Below are 19,809 nucleotides of genomic sequence, written 5' to 3'. Positions count from 1 at the left end.
TTTGTGACCTTTTCCTCAGAGGGTTTTTTTTTTTATAATGAAGAGTCCTTCCCATTGAATATTCTTACCAATTATTAAAACACAAGAATCAACTAGGGGTGTACTTTCCATAACAAAACTTTTCAGCTGTGTGGTTGAAAGCCCTCAGACAGAAAGGATAAATGTTTAGCAGTCTTTAAACCAGCATTTCAGAAAGGATGATTAATCACATCTGAAGCTATAGTAATGAGTGACAGCCCTACAGCTTCGAAGAGTTCTCACCACAGTTACTGGTGAATTTGCTGCCCGGGTTTTCAGAGATGCTTGTTCCCTACAGAGAAGCTGATGAGAATCCTGGTTGTACAGCATTAGAGCTGGCAACTTGTTAATCATTATAATAATCCTGTGTTTTCTCTTTCTGCTCTTACTCATAGGATCAGGCAGCTAAAGATAAAGCCATGCAGAGTATGGCTACAATGTCATCTGCCCAGATTATCTCTGCAACTGCCTTCCACAGTAAAATGGCCTTGCCTGGTCTTCCGCGACCAGCCTACCCTGCTGTTTCTGGGGTGAGTGGATCAGTGTCTTGGTGGAGTTTTGAGAGTATTTGAAAAGATGTTGGGACCTGCTCAGGAAAATCCTGAGAACTGAGACAGAATGGGCCAAAAGGCATTGACTCTGTAGAATAACTCTGTCATATGGCTTCAACAGTTTTGTCCTATTCTTTGCTCACACTGATGTAAAACAATAGTTTCACTATGTATATTTTTTTAATGATACAAGAGAGAAAACAATCAGTATCACTTTCTTAGTCCAGCATCTTGTTGGAATAAATCTGTTTGGGCTATCCTGACCCTTTCTCATAATTACCGAGCTCATTCTCAGCACTTAAATCAGATGGCCCTTACATGAAATCCTTCACAAATAAGGTCTGTCAGCATCCCCATACCTATGAGCTGGGCCTAGTGAGCATTTGCTGAGCTTTAATTTCTGCCATAATAACTCCTGTGGAACTTTCCTGGGGAAGATGGTCCTTCCAAGACAGTGAGCATCGTAAAAGCTTTGAGGATGGAGCCACAAGGTGCATGCATAATATTTAACATCAGAGATCACTTTTGGGTCAGTTTCTTGCATGTGAGTAGTAGTAATGTATAGAATGAAAAAAAAAGAGACCAGTCAGCATCTCCACAAGAATGAAACCAGGAATGTAGGAAGAAGAGATAACTCGTTCACATCTTTGAAGGTCTGTGAGCTTGCAATTTGTTTCCTCAAAAAAGAGCAAGCCTTGCGTTTCATCTCTTAAGAGTGGTGACTTTTGTCTATGTGTTGTTTTCTTTCAGTTTTGGCAAGGACCATTGCCAGGCCAAGCTGGATCTTCCCAGGAGTAAGTATTCCTTCATGTGAGCATCCAAAGCAGGTGCTTCTGCTGCTTTCTCTGCTGCCCAAGGAGCACCATCAGCTATTGCAAGATCTATGAAATGCTAAAATCTTCATTTTTCTTACAGTAGTGTTAAAATAAAGCTGAGCTCTCCTGAAAGCTGTGTTCACTTGTGGGTGTTGAATGTCTCTGAATTTGGGCCTAAATGTCTGAGAGGCATCCAGCCCAGACCTATATCCACTTGCAGAGATATAAAACTACTTGTAGTTGAAAGGAAAGGATAAGTAAATGGGCACCAGTGTATTAAGAGGCTGATAGGGATCTCAGAAAAACAAATCTGGAGGGAGGACCTGCTGAACACCTGCAGGGAAATTTTAATCTGTCCAGCCCTGTCCCCTTACTGCTTTCTGAGTTTTTCCCCCATGACCCTCTTCTGCCCACACAGAAAGATAATTTCCAAAAGACACTTTGTCCCCAAGGAGAAATGCTTGATCTAATCTGTGCAAACAGTTGGTGAAGAATATTTTTTTGTCTGGTTGGTTTTTTATTAACTACCTTTTTTTGTGTAATTCTGTAGCGTGAAACCATTTTCTCAACAACCTTATGCTGTACAGCCTCCGCTTCCATTACCAGGTAGGTAAGGAAATGTAGCTCCTTCCTTTGAAATTGTATTTCCACTTCAAAATCGGCCAACACTAAAAATCTTGAAAGTAAATTGAAAAAAAATTATCTATTGAAACATTTCAATGAGCCAAAAATTAATTTTTTAATGATTTCCTCTTAGTATCTGTTTCCATTCTTTTACTGAGAGAGCTGAAGCTTTTAAATTTTGTTTTATTTTACAAAACTTTTCTTTCTGTTTATATTGGTTGTGTTGGGTTTGTTTTTTCTCCTGGCTCAGCAAAAAACCAAAGTTTACATATCTCTACTGGTCTTCCACTGTGTTCTCTGTCATAACATGATTGCCTTCCTAATTTCTGAGTAATTTGAATAACAAATGTCTTTTCCATCTCAGCTTCCCCATTTTGCGAAGGTAATGGTGACACCTCATTCTGATACTAAACAGTTCATTTCACTGCTCCTTTAGGGCTCCATCTGAGTCCTTTTAAAATTGCTGAACACATTTTCTCTGGTGTCAAACCCGGGTAGTTTGTCTTTTATATCATGACCTACCCTGATAGTGCTGTCTGAGCAGAGGGTGACTGACAAACCATTTAGAGCACAGGTAGACTGGGGACCTTGTGAATGATGTTTTTGCTTGATGAGTGAAGCCATAAGAAAATGTAATGAGTCAGCTTTGATAGCAGGTGCTCTACTGAAAAGTTATTGCCATTTTTTCCTTAATTATTGTTATATAAATCCTGTGTGCTTAGGGTTTGAGTCTCCTACTGGCCTCTCACCTTCCCCATCAGCACCAGCTTGGCAAGGACGAAGGGTTGCTAGCTCCAAACTTTGGATGTTAGAGTTCTCTGCATTCTTGGAACAACAACAAGACCAAGACACAGTAAGAAACACACCTTGCTTCCACCCCTCATTAATTTTGCATCTTCAGACAGCTCCTGTTCATCATGGATATGTTATACTACTCTCTGAGTATGAAATACTTGCTTCATTACTCTTCAGAGAACAGAAAGGCCTCTTTGGGAAACACCAGATATCCTCCTCTTAGAGGATAAATAGTGGTAGATCCATCTCTGTGCAAGGTGCTTCTGGCCTCCCTGTCCAGGATCATGGACATTCATACACCAGAGCCCAAGGCACTGAGGTCATAAACCCATGCCAGGCTATTCTGGTTGTTCTCTCCAGCCTTGTAAGATAAGAGTCCAATATAGAACCCAAAATCAGATGTTGCTAAGATCACATAAAGCCATGTGTTTCTCTGGTGTGATGAGAACTTGAAATTGGGGGCAACTGGGATGAATTTGCATCACTGTGTTTCCATGGTGCCACCTATGAAGTGGAAGTAGTAAGATTAGCCTGTCTCACTAAACCTTGTGATTCTGCATCTTGAGATGTGCTCAGGTGATGGGCTGAGATAGGAAAGTTCAAAAAAGATAGTGTTATTTGGCTGGTACCTTGCTGTGGGATTTTAGGCTCTTCATAGGACAAGAGCATTGATGTTTGACTGAGTGATCCATCGCAGGTAACACTCTGTGTCTCAGGTTATTTCAGACTGTATAGCAGCAGCATGAGGCAATGGCTTAGGAGTGAACACAGGAAGAAAAAACCCAACAGTAGTGTTTCAGAGAAGGAAGAAGCATGGGTGTATTGATAAGAAGGAAAGAACAGCGTGAGCTGGTATTAGCAGATATTTCTGTTGATTTCTTCTGCTCTTTTAGAAAATGCTATCAAATCTTCATTGACTTCCGGTAGTCTTCTGTGAAGGACAATGAATGTTCAGTATATACTGAATGGTATTGAACAATTTCCTAATTCCATGTTTTTCTTCTTCTTGCAGTATAACAAACACCTGTTTGTGCACATTGGGCAGTCAAGCCCCAGCTACAATGACCCCTACCTCGAGGCAGTGGATATCCGGCAGATCTATGACAAGTTCCCTGAGAAAAAAGGGGGCCTGAAGGAGCTCTTTGAAAGGGGGCCAGCTAATGCCTTCTTCCTTGTCAAATTCTGGGTAAGGGAAGGGCCCTTTACAGGGTACCCTTTTGCTATGAAGTTTCTCACTTTAAAAGCTGTGACCTCGCTGGCTGTTAGAAAACTGCTGCCTCCCAACAAATTTTAGCCTGTGTAGGCAACTTAATACAGCCATGACTGTCACTGGAGATCTTCCCTTGACCCCGCAAGGCATGCTTTCTGTCTGTAGCAAGATGTATCTTTCACATTGTCCATCTGTAGAGTTGTTCTTGACTACTGTCTGAAGATTTGCTATTGGTGACTTGGGCCTTCTAGAATTTTCATTTATGTATAAGTAAAGAACGCAGGGGAAATTATTCTCTGCATACTCTTATGCATTCACTTCTCTCAGTGTTGTGTAACTCCTCAGTCAGAAGCAATACTTTTCCATCTCTTCTCCTCTCTCTGTAGTTGCATTTTGTGTTATCCAAGTACTAATAATTTATAGATGCATATTTACTGCTGGCAGAGCAAAAGATAAGAGAAACATATAATGAAATTGGATTATGATGATAATATATTACTGAAATGACTTCTGGTAAATTGGCAGAAATCAGTCCGGCAAAAGCCTACTCACTCAATTTGGATTTTTGTGATTTAGCTGAAATTTGAAAAAATGGCGCCATTGTGCTTCAAGGTACAAACAAAATAGCTTTGGTGATCGATATTATCATAAGTATTACAAAATTAAAAATAACAGTAGCTCAGGGCAGTTGTACACTAGATGGCTGAGGGAATGTGTAATGGGATTTGGAGCATTTCACCTTGAGTTTACCACGTAATTCAACCTCAGGTCAGAGTGAGATGATGAGAAATGAGCTTTTTTATCTCATTCTCTTCATACAAACTGGCACTAGAAAGCCTCCTGACTGGTGCTTTCAGAAGGAAGAGTTAAGTGCCTTGAGATGCAACTTCCCAGCTGTCCCAAGCCTAGCCTTTCCAGAAATGAGTTGGAGAATGCTGGCTGGGAGTCTGCTGCTCAAGTGCCTGTGCCTAGAGTGTCGCTTGCTGGTGATTTTTGGGGACGTGTAATTTTACTACTTGCAGTCTCCATGCTACTGATCTGGGCCCTTCATTAGCTCCTGGCAAAGTACAACAAAGGTTGCCTGGGGTGCTGAAAACAAAAGGTGGAAGATTAGCTCGGTTCTGGCTCAGAGAGACAACAGCACCTTGCTGAGAAGTGTATCCTTTGACAGGGCACCCTTTGAAAGGTAGCGATTGCCTTTTGTGCTTTGGAGGTTTCAAGAACCAAAAGGAAGAGCTTAGAGGGAGATGTTACATAGAGAGAATAAAACACTTTGAACTCCTTGACTTGAAGAGAGAGAAATCATCATGAAATTGTGATCTGGTGCAACTGTGATTTTATTTATCAAAATTGACAAAATTGTGCTTTTCTGCTTTTGTGGTTCGGTTTGGCAATTGTGATAATTTGGCTTTTAATATCAAAAGTATTAATGTGGCCTATGCACCATGTCAGACCAACCTCTGTCAGAGTTTTGAAAGATTTAGATGGTGGCATGTCATCAAGTTGGGCTCTTTCTGTTCCCATGTAAGGTATCTTGTGTTCAGAGGGTATCAACTCACTGGAATTTGGCTTGATTTTTAAGAGATGTGACATAGGATTTGGGACATCTTTACTCCAGTGTGTACGTGATTTTGTGGGGCTCTGCAACTCTATACTTACAAGGACAGAAATATTTCTGGGCTTGGTTTAATATTTTGACATTCTGTTTCTTTTTATGGTACCCTTGCCTTGTTGGGTTTAACATCAGGTTTTATTGGTAGCATTACAGGTTGTCACTTAGAAATAGGCAAAGTTTACAGGCCAAGTAATTTGTTAACTGGAAGCTTCTAAGACTTACAAGAAGCAAATAAGTAAACAAACACTTTTCACAGATAAGGCAATATGATTAACACCAAAAAAAGAAGACAACCAGATTTCAGCAGAAATTTTTATATCCCTCTGCATTTTTATGCTTTTGTAGCGGTATGTGCTAGGGTGCTTTTTCATTTTGCTGCCTGATAGCTCTGGACAGTTATACAAATATACTGTTGATGTTCAAAGATATATTGGATAAAGCAGTTACTATACTTGAATTTATAGCATCATTTTAGGATAAAATGGTGAGTAGAATTAAATACCTGAAGGGATGTTTTGAGACATGAAGATATGATTGATTTTTCAGAGGTTCTGACTTGAAATTGTGGTTGCAGGTGACAAAGACTTTAAAAAAAACAAGGAATGAATAAGCTGGAGTTGGATATATGCAGTCTTAGGCTTGAAGAACCTGAGGCATGAACCTGCCATTGGTACAGTAAGCGTTGAATATACCAGATGATCTGTTGTGCACCAGAAGCCTAATTCTAAACACCAGGCTTGGGGTTTCTTGACATCACTGGCAGCATTGAGGATCTAGTATGACTGAGATAGAGATGTCCACATTTGTTCAAAGGTGCTTTAAATTGTTTATACCTATATATGTAGCTAAGAGTTAAAAGTTGATGAGTTTGAAACATAAGCAGTGTTGCAGTGTTTGCAATTCTTCCTTGATTTTGGCATTGGGAATTTGGTACAATGAACTGATTTTTGGACTTGGGTTGGCAAGTTGTGTATGACATCTGTGTGACATTTCTCTGTGCTCCAAGTGCATTCTAGCACACGACAATGAATGTGAGACATCAGCCTCCCAACACATGGGCAGTGGCAGCCCTGCTCTTTTCCAGGCTAATATTATCTCTGCCACCTGTTCCTTGCTTCTCCCCGTGAACTCCTCCTGTATGGATCGTTATTAATAGTTTGGGGAAGAGGCATTCTCAGGGCTTTGCACGTTAGTAGAATGGTGCACTTGCATCTTGGAGTTTTCAGAAGTTGTGAGACTCTGGATGGAAGACAGAAGGAAAATGACAAACCAGGAATCCAGGACAGGTAGTACTTTGCAGAGAGCAGCCATCTGTAGAGACGTGAATCGGGAATTTCTTGGGAGCCCTGTCCTGCCTGTGAAGAATGTATGTAGTGATTTCTTCTTGGTGATAGGCAGTCAAATCACTGAGCATTTTCTTTCAGCTAAATTAAATATACTTTTGTGGGAAAGCCCTGAAGGGGTGGGCTGGAAACTGCTGTTCCTGCACTTGGCTTCTCTCCTATCACAAGCAAATGCAGTCAAAACAGCAGCAGTGCAAATTGCCCTCAGCACCCTGCCTTGCCCACTGGATGCCTTCAATTCCGACCTGGCAGAAACTGCCTGGAGAGCAAGGAATGGCAATTTGGTCCCTATGTCCAGTCTGTTCTTGGTACTCCTTATGAGGCAGCAAACAAGTTAGAAACAGAGAATTTTATGATTTTTGCACACACTAGTTTCATGTGCCATCACCAGCACCACCTCTAGTTGCTGCCTTATGTAAGGGGACTCTGCCAGTGGTACTTCTTTCACCAAAGTTGTTCCCCACAGTGTTCAACAGTATAGAGATTATTGACAGCAAAAAGCAGCTTGAAAGACTGAATTGCTGAGGAATTTCCAAAGAATCTTTTTCAGAGATGGAAGGGAGAGAGGAGCATATTAACTTGTGGAGGGGTACTATGCACTTCCTGGAACAAATCCCATCTCTTCTCTCTAGAAATCTTGTCTTGTAGGTTACTAAACATTGTGCTTACTTCTCTGGAAAGGAGGGAATCTCAGATGTTTCTCCCAAAGCAGGTAGATTCACTCTTGCATGCTGTATGTGGATCACAGATATGTCAGTGATTGTAGTTTCAGCATGTTTGGAAGTCATCAGGCAAGCTATGGATGTCGTCTGTGCTGAGTTTGCGCCAGGGAGTTGAACACATCCCAGACACATCAGATTGCTGCTATGCCAGAGTGTGCACAGGTTTTTGCATCTGGAACTTCTTGGACAGAAAGCAAGAACCCTGACTTTGTCAGATAAAGTAGTATGGTCCAGTTGGTGGCTCATAACTCGGATTTAGCTTGTAATATGCCTCATTTATTTGATCTTCTACCTTTGTCTGTAAAAGAGACTGAGAACAGCTGTTTGAATGTTGGACACCACCCAACAGTCTGAATGCTGCTGCTGCCCCCGCAGTCCCACCCTGTTCTAGCAGTGGCAAGTAGGAGCAGCTCAGCCCCCTCAGTGTGGCTTTCCTAAATCCTGCCTATGTCTCCTTTGGCTGCCTGGGTTGGGGTAAGGAATGTTGGACATACTAGGGCATTTGCCAAACAGGAGTTGAGGCACCTAGGTTCTAGTCACATCCAGTTACATATTAAAAACTTCCATGGATTCCCAGACTATAAAGTGAAGATTAGCCCTCCTGGTTGATGGAGTTCTGGGAAGATGATTTTCCTTTGAATCGTGGTCACTATTATTGCCTTGCTTCTTTTAAGGGTGGAATGTACTGGACACAGCAAGTCAGACCTGTCTCTGCTGACCTCGGGTGCTCGCTCCAGCCCTGGGTGTGCTGTGACACAATGCTTTCTTTAGAGAAGCAATGCAGTCCTGATGGTCTAGGTGTTGTGAGGAGCTCATAGGAATTTAGGCATGTAGGCCATAGTGGTTTTAGGTGTTAGGCTAGATGCAGTAGCTCTTTTGGTCATTATGGTCTTGTCCTCATGCAATACTGAGAAGTTTAACTGCATCCTTTCATGAATTACCCTAGTGTCCAGTTGACATTTAGAAGTTAATTTGGCTGCGGCAGATTGTAGTGTTCTTCCTCAATTTTCTACCTTGTCTCCCTTCAGGAGGTAATCATCTCCACCGCAGGGAAAGCTAGGAGTTTGGAGTTCCACTGCTGAGTTGTTCCTTGGTCTTGTATTCATGTACACCATTGCTACTTTCAGTTCACATGAGTAAACCAGGTTGCAAATAGTTCAAGAGCAGATATGTGTGTGTTAAATAACCTCTGGTATGGGGGCAGTGCCTTCCTTGAGAAGGTGGGAACCAGCAGCTGTAAATAAGTGAGTAAGCTGTAACTGTAAGCCCAGCACAGTCTGGGGTGCTCCAGCTCCATTCTCCTGCAAACGTGAACTGAAGCCCTCAGCAAGCCCTGAAGTTGCTGAAATTCCATGTATGTATGGTTATGAGATCTGCAGAGGTGACAGGAGGTGGGTACACAGCTCTTGGTGACTGATCACTCCATGTCTGACTGTCCTAGCCCATAATATGGGACAAGCTTTAGAATAAAAGTGCAGTGTAAATGTGAGGGAGTTCCAACATGATCCCACTGCTCCACTGCAACAAGGCTTCCAGGAACCTTGTACATAATGTCAGTGAATGACAATGACTCCTTAATTCAAACAGTATTACCATAGTTTTGCCATTAATGTTGATTAATTAGATGTTGACTGGCTGTGAAATTCTAGTCTGGCCTTCTGATGGGAGGCTTGTCAAATTGTGGGCACACCTAGAGTGGCTTCTTAGGGCTAGTGAAGCTTTTCTCATGAAGTGGAACTAGCACCTTACTGCTTTGCCTCATATTGACGGCATTTATTTTTTAATTTTACCAGTCAGTCTTTAGCAGAATGTAACCTTAACTTTACTAGTGAGACCTTGAAAATGGTTGTCTGGTTCTGCAGTGAGAGCCTCTGTTATGTTTATGTAGCAGAGGCCTGACCAAGCCTCTGTAGCCTTGACCCTTTGTTCTTTTTGACTCAGTGGGACAATTTCTTTGGAAGAGCGGAATCAAGTCCATACATTGTGTTTATCACTCCCAAGGGAAACAGATGAAAAATATTGTGAAGGACTCCTGGTCTAGTTCCTCTTTGGAGAAGGGAAGAAATTAATCTTTATTCAGACAGTTGGAGTGTGGGTGAAATAATAGAGTTAGTTGCATTGACATGGAAGTGAGTATTACAGTATTAAAGTACAGTATTACAATACAGTAATTCAATAAAAACCTAAACCAGAACAGAGTAACTGCTACTATCTAATTCAGGTACATTTGTGGTACAAAGAAAGTAGCTGCATAACTACAGTTATTTAATATCAAGGTCTTCAGCATGACCATAATAATTCACTAGAAGAAGCTGTCCTGCCTTCTGCTTTCCCTGTTGCTGCTCATCCTCCCAACACACGTTCTTTGTCTGAGCACACACAAGTGTTTCTGAATCAGGCCAGGGAACTGATCCCGCTGAGAACTAGCTGAGCAATTCCTCAGTGAGCCTTGTGATACAGCTACAGAAATGTGTCAGTACAGCAGGAATGGGGAAGCACAAACTGCTCTGGAAGAGTGAGACTGCTCTCTCTTGGGGTCAGGACCAGCCTGGCATCATCAAACTACAACTCTGAGGTGCGGTTTCTGAAGAGACTCAAGCCAACCCCGAGTATGCATTGCTATGAAAACAGGCAATCTTTGTGCCCTCATCTTATGTGGTGGCACAAAGGCAGCAGCAAGCTCATGTGTCTACAGATGGGGAGAAAACTTGACTGGCACTTTCTAGACTGACCTAAACCTTTTGTGAAATTGCTCCTTAAGACTGCTAAGCTAACAGTATTTATTATCTCATGGCAAAGAAGAGACAGGTATTTTGCATGGCAAAGAAAGAGAGGTATTCATTATTGTGGTGGTCTTGTTCCAAAGCTAGCACTGCTTGTCCTTAGTGCTGCTCTAGATCTCAAATAAAAACTCTTCACTGACACTGGTTAAGAAAACCCTGCTAGAATGGCATTTAATGCTGTCCTATTCACAGTATATCCACTGTAGCAGGAACACTCTTTCTTCAGTTTCCTCTTTCCCTTGGTTCAGCTGGAAGAATAAAATGCTCTGGAGCGGCCTATGGGAACCGATCCTTGCTTTTATGTTGAGTTAAATTAGCACCTGGGCTTGTGGAGCACAGAGAAGCTCTGCCCTTTCGGTTTTGAAGGGGAGGAAGCTGAGCTGGGACTTCCCACACTCCCTTAGTGTTTCCAGAGCTTAAGGGAACCGCCACTTGGTTCATAACTGTGGTTGGAATGACCCCTGGTGGAAGCTTCAGAGAGCCAGGCTTTTTAGGAGTTAAGTCCCAACCGGAAGCTTTGGTTGGCCAGCCTTAGGCACTCACATTTGAAAACTGTGGCTGCTAATGGAGATGGGTTTGAATTCAGGTGTAACTGGGCTGGATCCATCGGTAACCTACATTCCTTATGTTGCATCCTGTCTATTTACAGTCTTTATATCATAGTACTGGAGCCTGATGTGTGTGTGTACCCACACGTTCCTTTTCCCTGCTGTCTGTTTTCCCTTACCAACTTTATTACTGTTGCTTTACCGTTATTTTCCTTCCTTGGTGAGTCAGCCCAGTCTAGCCTGTCTGTTGCACTGCTCTGTCTCTGCAGTCAGCTCTCCACATGCTTTGTGAGTACCTCCAAGCTGTATCATATGTTTTTAATGTTAGGAGGATCTTCCACCAGATTTCCCCAATGCGTATGCAAATCCACACCACTATTTTCTGAAGTGGGAATGGGATTTTATTCAACACTCTTCAGATTTCTCTCGCTTGCTCAATGCACACTGGTCTGCTTAAGGAGCTTGGGGCACTCCAATACTTTACTATCTTGGCTACACAAGGTAATGGTGAGAAAATGCCACAACCATCTGTTGATAACCATCTAAATTTTTTTTCTTTTTTTTTGGCAGGCTGATTTGAATACCAATATTGAAGATGAATCCAGATCTTTCTATGGCGTTTCCAGCCAATACGAGAGCCCAGAAAACATGGTCATTACCTGTTCCACCAAAGTGTGTTCCTTTGGAAAGCAGGTGGTAGAGAAAGTAGAGGTAAGGAGCAGACACCTGGGTGCAAGGTTCTCTCTGGCTGCTGTTTTCTCACTTCAAGTATTTGCATCCTGCCTTTGTATCTCAAGGCAAAATATATTTCATGCTTCTTGTCAGGGAGACGGATGCCACATATTATTTCTGAGACATGCCAGGTGTAAGATCACTGAGCCTGCAACATGGCCCTGTCTCAGGACTTCACTGAAGATCTGGTAGTGTTTGCTGCTTTTCCCTTCTATCTCAGTTTCTGAGGAGATGTAAATACATAAGACTCTTAGCTCTGGTGATTCTCTGGGGCTTTTTGGGAAACAAAGGAAAGCTAGGAGACACAGACCCCTTGTTTTGTAGTCCAGAAAAGTGAAAACATGTAAGCAACACCTCACTCTCGTCTGTGTTTTTGAACATATCATTTATAGACTATAGCCATTAATTGACTGTAATGATTTATGGTCTTACAGTTTTATATGACCTAGAGCTTGTACACTGACAGCTTGAGCAACAGGGGAACTGCAAAATCATGTATATAACTGGCATTGAAGAAATTAGTTTTGATGCCGCATTCAGCTGCTAAGAGAGCTGCTTTGACATGCCTCCTGCTGCCCTGTTTCTCAAGGAGCCTTGAGATGCTGGTGCAGAACACCAGCTGTTCTTGTGTCAGCAGTCAGTTCAAGGTGCATCCTTCCCCAAGACCCATCTCCAGTCACACAATAGGCATTCCTAAAGTCCAGTTAAGTATTCGCAGGTGGGACAGAGAGGCCAAAGGAAAGTGTCTTGGTTCACAGGAAAGAAGACTGAGCTTCTGGGGTGAAAGGATGTTACAGGCATTTAAGGGTCTGCTGTGAAATCATAGAATATGGCCTCAGTTTCTCTTCAAAGACAAATAAAATATACAGGAGCTAAGGTGTGAATGTGAACAAGAAAATCCCTCTGTGTATGGTTGGCCAGACCCTCTCCTAAAGGGGAGCAGAGCTCTATGATCTCTAGCACAGGTACCAGAAGGCTTTCGTCTTTTTTAGCTGTAAAGCATCCTGAGCATACTATTACTATCATTACTTCCTGGTCTTGCTAAAACAGCAGTTATTACCTTTTTCAGTTTATTCACACCTAATATTTTTCTAGTAGGGATGCAGACTGTAGTGTAGGTGACAATTGGTCTGTTGCTCTTAGTTACCTTTCACAGTGCCCTGAGAGTTTGCTGCTCATAAGCTGGAACCCACTGTTCTAAAGAAAAAAAAAAGAAATCAAGCCAAAGAAATTGGAGGGCTCAAAGGGACTGACTTTGGTGCAAAGCACTGTGGTCATTGTTAATAAAATTACTTGAAAGTGCCACTGTAATTTTCCTGTTCTGAGTCCCTTTCTGTGCTTAGTGTCACTGGTGTGACAGCGTAGCCCCACGTGCCCCTTCTGTGTTTTGCATTGCAGACAGAGTATGCGCGCTATGAGAACGGACACTACTCCTACCGCATCCACCGCTCCCCTCTCTGCGAATACATGATCAACTTCATCCACAAACTCAAGCACCTTCCCGAGAAGTACATGATGAACAGTGTGCTGGAGAACTTCACTATCTTACAGGTGGGAACTTCAACTGTTTTTGGTGCAACTTGGCAACAAGTAAGCACCATGCAGGAGTTCAGTGTTGAGAGTCAAAGCAGATTTCCTTTTTTAGCTCAGCATCTAATTGAACTTAGTGTCTTTCATGTGTATTGCACTTCAAGACCATTTATGGAGCTCAACAGATAGTAACTCATGCAGAGGAGCAGCAAAAGAATTTGAGAGACCTGGGCTAAGAGAGAGATAAAAAGAAAAATAAAGGGAGAGCTCAGGAGGCAGAGAGACCAAGGAAGGGGAATGATGAAAAAGTCAGTGAAGGAAATGCTCATTCCAGTATTTCACAAATGTTGAGGTCCTTTCTGTGCCCTGGCCCTTTTTTTTCAAGGTAAAAAAGCCACGAGGGCACTGTTGAGTGGCTATAAAATTCTTCTGTGCAAAGAGTTCTTCGCTGACCAGATGGGGGGAGGGGGAGAAGCAGTGTCTTCATAACCATCCTGGACCTGTAAAGAAAATGGAGACATGCAAAGGAAGGGGCATGGTGTGGGGAAGCTCTGTGACACCACCTGAATCACCACAACCTCTAGGTAGGTGAGGATTTTACAAGGCTACGGCAGTTAGATCTGCATTAGTGTTTTGTTATACTGGGAGCCTTTCCAGGCTCAGATGCAACCTAAACTTGGGAAGAGGGCAGACATCTTAAAAGGTGGATTTTTCTAATGGACTGAATTCTGTGTTTGCCTCTGTAAGAGGCGTCAGAGATCCTCGCCCAAAGAACGTGAGGCTGGGTAAGTAGAAGAGGTGCTGGTGGCTGTATGAAAGAATGGAAATCAAAGGGGTTTTCATTCCATTCTCTGAGGATGTTGGATAACTGCAGGCAACTCATTTCACTGGTCTGTGGCTCAGATACATCAGCTGTAAAACACTGGGTTAATAATATACCTCACAGGGCATTAAGAAGTTAACTCTTCCATGTTTGTATTAAAATCTTAAACATCGGGAAGAAATGAGGAGTATAAATGCTGAGAGTTCTTCTAGATGAGCAAAAGCATGAAAGGGACAGAGGCAGAGAGATGGAAGACCTGTGTGCTGTAATCCATACTGAGGAACACTGAAGCTGCTTTCTGCACGCTTCATTCCTCAGTCAGGCCAGCACTTCCTATAAATTCTATTAAAAAAAGCTGTCACATCATTTTACTTCCTCAGGGGCTTTATGTTTTGAGAAATCTCATGTCCTTCCCTTACCTTCTGTCACTGAAGGCATGTCCCATGTGGATGCTGGCACACACTGCCTTGCAGTCCTGTGCAAGATGAAGGTGCACCTGCTCCCTGAGCAGCAGCCTGAGCTCACTCCCCACCGGGGAGCTGAAAAATGCATAATGTAATGCATGTTGGTAGCTCTCAGTCCCCACTACCAACTTTGAGGCAAGTCTAATATTTTTTTGTACACCCTTTTATGAGCTTAGATATCCCTAATCCCACAAGCATCATTTATCTTGCTTTGCACATTTCCTGGATCTAGCACTCCCAAGATTTCAGAGCTCATTTTTTCAGAAAAGGGCCTGGTGCCTTACCACACCTGGATGTGTGTAACTCACCACATCTTGCCAAAGAAAGGAGTCCAACTGCAAACCCAATCATGAAGTAAGAAAAGAAAGCAGAATAGACCAAAATCAGACTGCTAAAATTAATAAGCAAGTTTGAAAACAGCTATTTTCTTCCTGTTTTCACAAGAACAATTAGGCTGTGGTACAGTGTAAGACTCCAGCTGGAATGTTTTTCTTCTGCAGCTGAGTTGGTGCTACTGCTGATAAAAATCTGTCTCCTCCAGCAGGAGAGAACTTTAGCTATGGCACAAACTCAGGTGACAAGAATGTGCAAAGTTGTGCAGTGACAGAGAAAGGGAAGCTGAGCTGGGAGTTCTGAGTGCAATATTTCTCTTGTCTCTGCCACGTAGTGCATGCTGCAGAAACTAGGACAGCACTGCTCCTTCACCATGCTGCTGATAGAGTCACGGTGTAGAGAAGCTAAGGGTCCTGAGGGGCTGTAGGAAAAAATGGGAAAAAAGGAGCTTCTGTAAGAATGCATGAGTGTAGCAGCCATCCTTCCCCCAACACCTACAGTGCATGGAATGGGAAGTATAATGGAGTCAAATCCGTAAGTCTCCTGTTAAAGAAGTTATGCTCTCTAATCTTCACATTCTGTGTCTACCACTGACAAGCAGGAACTGATGAAGGGAAACAATTCACTGTGGCTGTGATATATGTGTGAACAGGAGTGGATGTGCCACAGGAGGGGGCCTCTTATACCCAACAAACAGAGCAAAAAGAGCTTTTATGGGTGAAACACTTTCCCTCTGCTGAAATCTGCAACACCAAGGGTGGGAAGTAGAGGACCTGGTGGACCTGTGTCCACTGATGTGGTCACTGCTTGGTCATAGTGGACTTTTCCTCCCAGTGGACTCTGCTCACCTCCCTGTCTCTTTATTGCATTTTAGTTCTGAGGCTGCAAAAGTGCTTTGGTGTGTGGGCACACAGACTGGGGCTTGTGGTGGTCAAGCTGTGTATCAATCCTGCACTTCTCTGTTCTTTGTCTATTACTGACTTTCTGCTTTATGTTAAATGTGTTGGAATATTTAAGCAGAGAAATAGCAGTTGCCATTTCAGCTTCTTCTTCTTTTCTGTCTAGGTTGTGACAAACAGGGACACACAGGAGACCTTGCTGTGCATAGCATATGTTTTTGAAGTATCAACTAGTGACCATGGTGCCCAGCATCACATCTACCGGCTGGTGAAGGACTAGAGACTCTCTGCCCTGAGATGTCCATGGAATGCATGTCTAAGAAAAAAGTCTGTGCTTGAACAACCCCTGCCCCCCATACCAAACTGAAAAATAAACTGCAGATATTGTGTATTTTCAGAAAAGTACCTCTGAGCTGGTTTGTGATTGATAGAGTGAAGTTTCTATCTCCAGTTTTGTGCAAATGGGAAAAACACTTGGAGTCAAGGAAACAGGCAAATGGCTGCTTAAGGGTCTCACCAGAATCAGCATCCCATGAAAAGCATTTCCCACAGTGCACACCCCGGGTGTGATCACACACACAAAAGGAGTGTATGCACCTGAGCATACAGGTAGGCCAGTGGCAATGGCAGCAGCTTCCACAACTCTGACCACATGTGAACAGGTTGAACATGTTCATGCTACACCTGGTCTGAGTGTGTGCACTCATATACACTCACGTGAAAGTCAACACATGCACAGACACGGTTACCATACATTTATATAGGTGCCAGTTAGACATACGTGGGCACGTGTCTGTATAGAAATTGCACAGCTATCCTGCACAGCTGCCTGTCCAGCTGTCCACATCAGCAGTTGTGCAGTCACAGGCTCATTCTGCCTTGCTCTGTTAGTGGCTCATTTCTTTTTCCCTCTCTTCTGTGCCTGACAGTGAGAGACCAGCCTTTTTTTGTGTGTTTTAAGTGAAGTTTTGCTTAGAAAATTGGGTATGTTAAATCATGTTGTCTTGCCCAGCAGATTTCCTCTATGTATCAAGTCTGATGACTTGACAGAGTAAAATAATTCTTGCTGCTTTTGCTTCTGATCCTGCACTGTTACTAATGCTCAGTGAGCCAGGCTGTGCTCTTGTGCACCAGCAAAATAATTGTTTACAGAGGTCGAATTGTCCCACCTGTTAGCTGCAGACAGTGAGGTGCACAAGTATTGCACAGAATGTCATTTGGCCAGCAAATTGTGTGTTTCCAAGGCAGTCAAATACAGCCTCTCTGCTTTACTTGTAAACTGAGGTTGTCTGTTCAGGAGTCACTGAGAGGCAATAATCTTGGTCCCCACAATGCTGCTGATGTGGGGGAAAGATGCAGCCATTCATGTTGCTCTGAGGGAAGAGGTGGTTTGCATGATGCTCTCTGGCAGCTGTTGAACAGGAAATTTATTGGGTGGCCAGCCAGAGTCCCATGGCCTGGACAATCAGTTTAATGTGGAAGGGGGACTAATTGACTTACCTCCTCGTTAAGCCATTGCATGCCAGTTGATCTGTTGTAACTGTAAAAGTGTGTGTTTCCATTTGCACGTGGGAGGTCCCTGACAGGGATGAGTCTTCACCAGGCATACCCTGTGCTTTGAAGCATGGGAAGGAAAGGACAAGGGTAAGGAGGATAGCAAAGACGATGCCATGAAGTCAGAGCTGGAGAAGGATGGTTAGTTTCTTATTATGGGAAAAGTGCTCCATATATTTTTTTCCTCCCAATCTTGCAGACCCTGCATTCTCAGAGGCTAGTATTAAGGACTTTGCAGGGCTAGTGCTGGTAACCTTCTCTGTGCAGGAGCCAAAATGGTCAAGAACAGAAATTCTGCTTGCACTTATAGCAAAATCTACACCAAGTTCCTGCTCTGCCTGCTCTCTCCAAGACAAAAAAATACCTTCAAGAACTGACCTCTGAACAGCAATACAGAGCACAGATGCCAACAGCTTTCCAGAAGATCTACATACCTGGTAACCAGAATCAGTCAAGCTTGGAGAAAGATGAGCCAAGTACTTTAAACACCTAGAAAACAAAGCATCTTGAAATACCTGCTGTTCTGTGCTACACATAAAAATTCCATGCAAGCACAGGCTGCCCTTGCCCATCCATCGGGTGTTAATGCTAGTCCCAGCCAGGTGACCAAGCCACCCAGGACTGAATTAACTAAATCTCTGCAAACCAGCCAGCCCCTCCAGCTGGCCATGTAGGTATGAATGGCACCAACTACAGTCCATTGCTGATGCATGCACCTGCCTATTTCAGCCCTGTGCAATTTCCTTCCTGATCTCTGAACCATGCGTGGAGCAGGCAACAAATCAAATAAAACCTCGCTAATGAGAAAAAAGACTGACCCTTGGGAAAAGTATTTTTGGCCAATGCAGACAACAATGTTTTGAAATGAAGCCTGAACAGAGAAAGGGCAGAGAAAGTCCTCAGCAATGGAAAATTCCTTGTGATGTATATTTGTACTCTCCTGCAAACATGAGCCTGGTGCCTTGCACGCATTCACCACAGGGTTACACCACAACAGCAGATCCTATGGAAATCAGTCCCTGAGGAAGATGAGCCGTCCACTTAGTCCATTAGCTGATCATGAGTAAAACCACATTAAGCAAAGTTTTAAGATGTTATCAAGGTAGTAGTAAACACAAACCAACAGGCTGAGGAACAGATGAAATCTCTGCACAGTTGATTTGAGGACACTCATGCAGGGTTTTTTTCAACTTAATAGCAATGGAAGACTCTTCTCTGGCACTATTCCTTTCTGTGCTTGCTCTTGGAGTTCACAGCTCCCTGGTGTCAATAACCAGGGTCAGCAAGAGACATCTACCTGCCTTTGAAACTCAGTGGAGAAATGAAAAGAAAATTTATGTCTCTGGCAGAGCTTGCTTTTATGTAGGCCATCAGATGAAGATGATTTACTAAAGCTATGAGGCAAAAGAAGTACTGGAAGTTTTGATCTGGACTAAAAGGCTTCTGTTCCCTTGCAGAATGGGTGAGATCCATGCAAAAATACTTCAAAGACTGGAAGGACTGTAGCTCTCTGTCCCCAAGGCTTCCTTTCTTGGAATTTCACCAGAAGAAACCAGACAGTGCATCAGAACTAAGAGCCAGCTGCAATTTTGCTAAAAATAAAGCAAAGCAAACACAAAATAGCAGCATATGTAAAAAAGGAGATAGCCTAGTTTCGAGAGGAAAGGCTAAATTGAACTCTAAAGAACCAACAACAAATGAGGGTATCAGTGTCTTACAAGCTTAATTTCTGTTGGGGCAGAAATATCAGAATTGTTAACCTTAGCTTGTAAGAACTTGCTGTAAAATCAAAGGATGAAACAGTAAAAGCTGATTCCTCTGGTCACTTTACAGCCACAACACTGAGACATTAGAAGGTAAAGTGACAAAATCTATATATCCATGTTTTCTTTATAACAAAGCACTTAGAAAATTTCCATTTAACTGACTCCCTTTTTTTTAAATGTACATGCTTCAGTTTATCAGCCCTAATTTGTGCAGCTACATCTGCTTGTGGAATCACGTCAAACTGAATTAATAAATGATTCCACTTACTGATAGTCTTCTGAGATAAGATACAACAGACCACGGGTCTGAGCAACACAGAACTAGGCAAGACAGGAGCTCTCCCTTCATCCTCACTTCAAAGCCAAAAGGAACAGTTCAGGTAAGACAAGTTCATTTGAATTCATTCATGTATCTGTGGTGAGGGGGTGGGAACTTCTTAAGCTGACATTGCCAACAAAGAAAACACGTAGGTAGGCCTAGAGGCAAAGGTAGGGATTGAATTTAAATCTCTTTCTACTTCAATATCTAGACCCAAGGATCTTTATTTCCTTGAGTGTTACACACATGGTTTAGCCTTTGGTGCAATGGTTTCCTAGTGACCTTTTCTTCTCCACTTCCCAGCTCATTTTTGTCTTGCTTCTTTGATATCCTTTGATATCCTGGACTAGATGAAGGAGTTGAAG

The 19,809-nt window shown here is 42.8% G+C and overlaps 1 protein-coding gene across 1 annotated transcript in view; it reads left to right on the top strand.

Annotated features, from left to right (window-relative positions):
* The window catches only part of TEAD4 (TEA domain transcription factor 4), a 51,024-nt gene extending 34,815 nt beyond the window's left edge, over positions 1-16,209 (top strand). The window contains exons 6-13 of the mRNA XM_032098885.1: positions 414-548; positions 1,320-1,363; positions 1,935-1,990; positions 2,731-2,861; positions 3,816-3,989; positions 11,595-11,735; positions 13,155-13,307; positions 15,972-16,209. Of these exons, the coding sequence (XP_031954776.1) occupies positions 414-548; positions 1,320-1,363; positions 1,935-1,990; positions 2,731-2,861; positions 3,816-3,989; positions 11,595-11,735; positions 13,155-13,307; positions 15,972-16,085 (948 nt within the window). The 3' untranslated portion in view covers positions 16,086-16,209. The remainder of the gene's footprint in view (positions 1-413; positions 549-1,319; positions 1,364-1,934; positions 1,991-2,730; positions 2,862-3,815; positions 3,990-11,594; positions 11,736-13,154; positions 13,308-15,971) is intronic.
* The last annotated feature ends 3,600 nt before the right edge of the window (positions 16,210-19,809 follow it).

The sequence above is a fragment of the Corvus moneduloides genome, chromosome 2 (assembly GCF_009650955.1).
Source record: "Corvus moneduloides isolate bCorMon1 chromosome 2, bCorMon1.pri, whole genome shotgun sequence".
Taxonomy (NCBI): Eukaryota; Metazoa; Chordata; class Aves; order Passeriformes; family Corvidae; genus Corvus; species Corvus moneduloides.
The sequence above is the reverse complement of the archived record's forward strand: the minus strand, read 5'-3'. Positions and strand labels throughout refer to the sequence as shown.